Source organism: Monodon monoceros, unplaced genomic scaffold (assembly GCF_005190385.1).
Source record: "Monodon monoceros isolate NGI ecotype Baffin Bay Population unplaced genomic scaffold, NGI_Narwhal_1 Super_Scaffold_12, whole genome shotgun sequence".
In the NCBI taxonomy this organism is placed as follows: domain Eukaryota; kingdom Metazoa; phylum Chordata; class Mammalia; order Artiodactyla; family Monodontidae; genus Monodon; species Monodon monoceros.
In genome coordinates this window covers 153,870,680-153,877,548 of record NW_021703768.1, presented here as the reverse complement: position 1 = coordinate 153,877,548, position 6,869 = coordinate 153,870,680, and the positions used below count along the sequence as shown (strand labels likewise).

The 6,869-nt window shown below is 49.5% G+C and overlaps 1 protein-coding gene across 1 annotated transcript in view; it reads right to left on the bottom strand.

Annotated features, from left to right (window-relative positions):
- Positions 1 to 526: 526 nt before the first annotated feature.
- The window catches only part of ADAMTS2 (ADAM metallopeptidase with thrombospondin type 1 motif 2), a 245,317-nt gene continuing 238,974 nt past the window's right edge, over positions 527 to 6,869 (bottom strand). The window contains exon 22 of the mRNA XM_029218215.1: positions 527 to 3,233. Within this exon, the coding sequence (XP_029074048.1) occupies positions 2,776 to 3,233 (458 nt within the window). The 3' untranslated portion in view covers positions 527 to 2,775. The remainder of the gene's footprint in view (positions 3,234 to 6,869) is intronic.

The following is a 6,869-nucleotide window of genomic DNA, read 5'->3' as shown; positions in this document are numbered from 1 at the left end:
GTAGAATACTGATTGTAAGTAGCGTTACCAAATGTAGCAAATAAAATTTCAAGATTCTCGGTTAAATGTGAGTTTCAGAGAAACAAAAAATAACTTTTAGTATAAGTGTGTTCCATTTTCATACTCAAAAGTTATTCGCTGTTTCTCTGAATTTAAAATTTACCTCAACATCTAGTATTTTTTTTCTGGAAACCCTAATTATAAGAGAGAAGGGATTGCAGTCAGGGAGGAGGAGGTGTCTCCTCCTTGAACTAAGGTTGACTTGGGAGCCTTTGGCTAAGTCGTGTTGCCTGGAGAACTGACTCCACGGGGAGCTGGGAGAGAGGTCGGTCCTTCTGGGCACCTCTCGCCCCTCATGGGATCCTGACTTGTGCAGCCTTGGCTCACTGCCTACTGGTGTCCCTCCACATCTCTTGGCTTTGTGAGGGAAGCATATCCTTCTGTCTGCCCAAGTTTAGGCTGGGAATGGGGGACAAGTGTAGTCAAGGTAACAGACAAACACAGGCATGATGTGCAAAAACACAGACATTTTGACTTTAATAAGTTATAAAACCAAGGAGCCAAATTTTACTATACAGAAAAACAAACGTACTGATTGCTGTCACCAGTAAGATAAAATGTTGTGATGTGAGTTCAGCACCAAAATGACCCATGTGGCAGCTGCCTGTCAGACAGGAGTACATAGTCGTAATGCTTCATCTGATAAAGACTTTGCTATTGAGCACCATTTACAATATACTCCAGACAAACAAACAAACAACTTTAAAGTACACATGAAAGGCTTATACGTGAAATTCCATGGGTTTTCCAAAAGGAGTAGATCAGAGAGCCAGGACCCAAAACTCCAGCACTAGTCTTACCACGAACATGAAGTGACTCTTGGGCCCCTCAGCTGACTTTGCAGAGCAGTGGACAAAGAGGACCTCTGAGTCTCAACCTGGTGTTGGGAAACCTTGGCTCAAAGACATCCTCTGCCTTCCCCAGGCTGCAGAAGCCTCTCAGCCAGCTCTGGAAGCTCCGGACTGTTGCTAAGCCAGCTCTCCACCCGTCTCAAGCTCAGTGGAAATTTGCAGTGTCTCAGAGTGGGTGAACACTGCCCTCATACACAGAGAGACTTCTGAGGACCATCTAGTCTAGAGAACTTTGTGGATATATGGCCCAAGGCACTGAGTATGGCATATGGGGCCGTGGCCACCTGGCCTACAGTTCCCAGAGGGCATCTTTCTTCCTGCAGCAGAAGAGAGATCCCCCTGGGTGTGTCCCGCCTGGGGCCCCTCCCTAAAGTCTTCCAGCCCCCAAGACACACAGCCCTGCTCTGCTGTGATCTGAGAAGGGAGTGTTCCCATTCTGTGGCCCCCAAGCTGGGTAAACTGAGTAATACTCTGGCTAGGGTTAGTCCGGAGCTTCCTCAACATTCTAGGATGGACCCAAGCAAGCACTGCCCAGTCCTTCAGCCCGTGAGTAGCACCAGCTGCCATGGGTTCAACCAACGAGGGAAAGCCATGGATACATTTCCTAATGATAAAGAGACGAGGGTGCAGAAGTGCTTCACACTACATCTTGTTAAAGAAGTGATACTATGAGACAATTCAGAAAGGTTTCTCCAGTTTGGTTCTTAGGAGCCAGCAAGCTCCTTGGAGACACTGGGACATGTATGAGCAAGTGTGGAACATGGTGGCAGAGGGGAGGGAGGTAGCCTACGCTGGGGAGATGGGGAGGCTAGTTTTCAACCATTTCGAAGGTTAAGCATCATCCCAGATGTCCCTTCACTGTTTCTTACCCCCTTACTCTGTCCCTTGGACCACTTGCAGAGGTTCACACACACACACATGCACAGGTTCCGATAAAGGTTTTTAGCACCTGTCCTGAGCCCAGTATTCTCATCCACAGAATGGGGAATGAAATAAGAAAGAGTTCTCTAAGATCTATGACTGGTGAGAATACAAAGGCTTTAGAACTTTCCTGGACATGAAAAGCTTAAGAATTACATGGCAGGCTAGGCCCAGCTAAGGAGCTAATGTGCTTGGGTCTTGTCATTTTGGGAAGTTTAAGCTGCATGTTCACACACACAAAAAAGTGAGCCTTGCCCACTCACTGGACTTTCCAGCAGAGTGCATGCCTCCCTCATCCTTCCAGTGCACTTGGGGAAGGGGAGAGCCTCTCTGGGGAGCCCCGGGCCTGAGGCCAGTCTGGCCAGAGGCGACAAGCAAGGCCAGGGTTAATGAAGAAAAGAGAGGCCTGGGAGAGCCTGGGAGTGCCAGCTGGCCACCACACTCGTCTTCACCACCTGCCTCACCACCTCGAAGACTGGAGTTCATGGCCTCCACTTCACCGCACTCATCTTAGTGACTGGTCACTTAGTAAATAAATCATCGTTTCTCCCAAGAGTCCCATGGGGCTTGTGTCTCAGTCTGCAGATTGGCAGGAAATGTCCTGCGTCTCCAGCAGGGTTGTCACCACAAGGAAAAGAAGATTCCCAATCACTTGCTCAGAAACTTGGGGCAAACGTTTTCTCTCTCCGAGTTATCCCTCCTGCCTTCCCTCATCAGTGGGGGTTGTAGAACCGCTATATTCCTCTCCAACCCACACTCCACCTCAGTACAGGACATATATATATATATATTTTTTTTCTTTTTACATTATTCTCCCTCTTTGTTTTCCCCAAACCTGTTGGAATCAGGAATCTGACTTCATCTCCACAACACAGGAGTTGCCATCCCATGGAATATCTCTATAAGCAAGAAAAAAAAAAAATGCTATTGATGCTATCTTTTATTAGAACTTTCCGAGCATCTCTTTCTTCCTCATCTCATCAATGAGCTCTTGGATTCTTTGGTTCCTGGTCTTTTCGTATGGGCTCGGTCGTCGAGGGATTAGGTTGGGTGGCTGGACTTCATCCTCCAGGCCCTGGATTTTGTAGGGCACATCCACAGCGTTGGTTTCCGGATGGTCCTCGGTGGCACTGGTGCTGGAAGTATTGAGAGGCACCTCCAGGGGTGTGCCTGGCAGAGGCTGCACCTCCATGACTAGAGTGGGCACTGGGAGGGTGGGCATGAGCTCTTCAATGTCATTGTGCTTCCCAGAGGGTGGTTCTGCCCTGTCGTCCACATTGGTGAGGTTGTCTTGCAGGTTACAGGATTTGCAGCACAGCTTATTGTAGCCTGGGATGGAGCAATAGCGAGACAAGACTTCCATCCTACAGAACATTGACTTGTCACCTTGGCAGCGGCCCTCTGAAAGAGAAAAGTGGGACAAATAACCAAAGGACAGATAAGGGGGACCTTGTTCCCCCACAGGAAGCAGTTTTCTGGAGGAGGATTTGAAAGAGCCCAGAGACAGCACAGAGGCAAGCGAGCTCACACAGAAAGCCTGTGTGGTTTTGATATCGGGCAGCCCTTGGGCAGGGTGGATCCGGGGACCCCACCCTTGAGTGCTGCCACACAAGCTGTGAGCAATGCTCCCCTCCTCCAAGAAGGCCCTGACTGAGTGCAAATTTTTCAGTATCTCTCAAAGTCTGAGACAGAAATGAGGCCTGTCTATTCTCAGGGAGTGATTCCAAGCTCATCTTCAAGAATGGGACTTTATCAGATGTTCACATTTGATATCCCAGTGGTAACCCCAATGACATTCTTTGGCACAGTTTGACTCTACAGTAATCTTTAAGCAGTAACTATAACAAAATTAAACCTAAAAGAACCAATTCCTAGCATGCAAAAGAGCACATCCCAGAGCCTTGGCTGTGGCCTCACCATACTCTTCCACATTTTGTTCCCATCCTCACCCAAACTCTCCAGATGATCTTTGTTTCTGAAAAGGGACTAAATAGAAATTAAAAATCATGCAGACTTATCTGGGATTTCTTCCACTTGCCTCAACTTACTTGAGAGCCTTATGTCCTGCCACTGCTCCATCCACCACATGGCCCTGCCACATTGAGCTTCTGGACATTTTCCAAAGTGCTCCAGAACTTGATGCCTTCACATAGACTAATTCTTCTGCCCAGCACATCCTCCCCTTTCTTTCCCACCCAAGATCTGGTCATCCACGGTCTGTCTTGTATGGAGAACCCTGACTCTCTGCAGAGGCCATAGTTGTCTCTCCCTTTCCCTCTTTCCTCATGGCTGTCTTCTCCCTGACCTGGCTCCAACCCTGGCTGCAGCTGTTTTCTTCCTGAATTTTTACCCCCTTCCCTTTCCCTTAACACCTAATTTCACACACAACACAAAAATTGAGATGATTTACAAAAATTCATTCAACATAAAAGAATAAGTCATTTAACAGTATAACAGGGGATATTTGGTCCATTATAAATTCCTGATCACTGACTTCAATGGGCCCAACCCTCCAACTATGTTCCCTGCTCAGTCACTCTCTATTCTTCATAATGGGCATTTCAAACTTTTCCCACATAAACCTCTGCTGTGCCCTCCTTTCCCCTCAGTCTCCCAGGTGAACTCATCTCCTATTTAAAGGAAGGAAAGAGGGGAGGTGTGAAGGAAGGAGGGAGGGAAGGGGCAGCCACTGATGGGGACCACATCTGACATGGTTACTCTGTGCATGAACACAGGGCACTTTCTACATCTGCATGTGAAGCTATGCTAGTTCACTGAAATTTCTCACAGTAACAGACAGGCAGGCCCTCTCCCATTCAGGGCCTGTGGTTCTGACATCTGCCGTCTGCATGGCCAGTGCTCCAGCTTATAATTTTCCCTTACAGGCTGGCAACCTACTTAGTTGGACACCAACCTCAAACTCCCGGAGCTTCAAACACTTGGACACAGCAGGCTTCTAGATACCCCTCAACTCCTGTGGTCCCAAAAGTGGATTCCACATGTCTGGCCCAAGCCCATAGCCTTCACTGGCACCACCCATCTCAGAGAATGGCCCTTCATGTGCACAAGCCAGACCCCGGGCATTCCCTGTGCGGTCATCTCCAGGTTTGTCAGTATTTCCCCTGATTCTCTCAGATGTGTCCACGCTCCCCTCTCTCCTGCCTCCACAGTGCCAAGCTACCTTGCCTCTTGGCTGCAACATGGTAAGAGCTTCCTTTCTGCCTGCCTGTCTCCATTCTTCCTCCTTCTTATCTAGCTATCCTGCTGCAAGCAGAATGATGTTCTTCAGCCGGAGATGTGACCTTGTCACTGTCCAGACTGAAGCCCTTGTATTGCTCCTCCATTGTTTTCAGGGCGAGGACACGTCCCTTTCACCTCTCCAGTCTCATTCAGGCCTTGATTGCCTTGCTCTGCAGTGTGCTCTCTGTGGCCACAGGGCCTTTGCACATACTGTGCCTCCCCTCTTCCTCTTATCCCTGAGGCTCAGCTGAAACACATCTTCCTCAGGCAAGCATCCCTTGACTTCCCTTGCAGGTTAAATCCCCCAGTATGTGGTCTTATGGTGCCATGGGTCTCCCTTTCCCAGCATTCAATCCCAGCTACCAAGTCCACATTTAGTTGTTGGATAAGGTAACTAATGCCTGACTTTTTCATTATCTTGAAGCTCCAAAAGGCAGAGCCCCGAGCTGTATCTGGATGCACCTTTATACCAGAGCCTAGAACAGTGAATTGAAGAATGCATAAAGGTGAAAAAAACCAATGTGAATAATTGAGCAAGTCCAAAACAAGGAAATCATGGTTTTAGAATGTCAATGCTACAGGGAAGAAGACTACACAGAGGCACGTATCATTAGAGAGGGACCCAACCTGGACTCTGAGCTTCTAAGTGGCCAAAATAAGGAGGAAACATGACTAGGTGCAGGACCCAGGGTATGAAGAGATAAGGACAGATAGGCTGTTTAGGAAAAGCCCTGGTCTTCCTAACCTTGAGATGGAGAAATAGGCCCACATGTGGAGGGGAAAGGCAGATGGCCTTGTGCTGAGGGTCGATTCCAGAAATCAGACTAAAAGATGCTGAGATGTGGCTTTCAGGGTTTTAAAACCTTGGATAAAATTTTACACAGATATCCAATATCTGAGACAGATGAAACCAGAACAGTCCTGTTTGAAGCTGGGCAGGTCATGCTCAGAGCCCCTGCTCCCTTCTCCCCTCCTGGTCCCTCCCCCCTCCCTGGCAGTCACTGGGGTAAGCGAGTGGAAACCACCATGACAGCCCTCAAGGAGACACAAGGGGGCTTTGGTAATACTAGGTGCACTCCCCCAGGCTTTGGCCATCAGCTGGGGCAGGGAGGCCAGAGGCATAGGCCTCAACAAGGATGCAGCCAGGCCTAGCTGTGCTGCTGGGACTGGGGTCACCCCTGCCACACAGACACCCTCTCCTGTCACCTGTGCCTCTGCCTTCACACAAATAACAAGCATCTCCCTCACTTGTCTTTCACCAGGCTGGGATCCGAGAAGCGGGTGTCACATCAGTCCAGGGTAAGGGTCTGCCAACCACTCTTGTGGGCCAAGTCAGTCCCTCCACCTGGTTTTGTAATCAAAGTTTTATTGGAGCAGCCCTGTTGGTGGCCTGCCCACAGCTCTAGGCAAGGTTCCCTCAGCAGGTATTTCTCCTGATCTGTCTGGGCAAGGAGACTTAGTGGATGCAGTTCATCAGACACAGTTGTCTTGGTCTCCTGTCTCTTGAGCTGGGAGTCTTTCAATGATCAGAGCTCTGGGCAGGCTGACCCCAGCCACAGCTACTGTGACCCCCACCCGAAGGCTGGCATCTGGAACCCGGCCCTGTGCCCTGATGCCCATCTCCATGGCGCTGGGTGGTCGTCCTTTCTCATGACCTCCCTCCTCCCTGGAACAGGACCCCTTCATGGGAAAGGGAGGGAGAGATGCCCCCTGGCAGGACATGGCCCAGGCCCCAGATTAGGAGGTCCCTGGTTGGACCCTGACCTGCTGTGTGGTCCTTGTCAGCAAGGGGAGTGG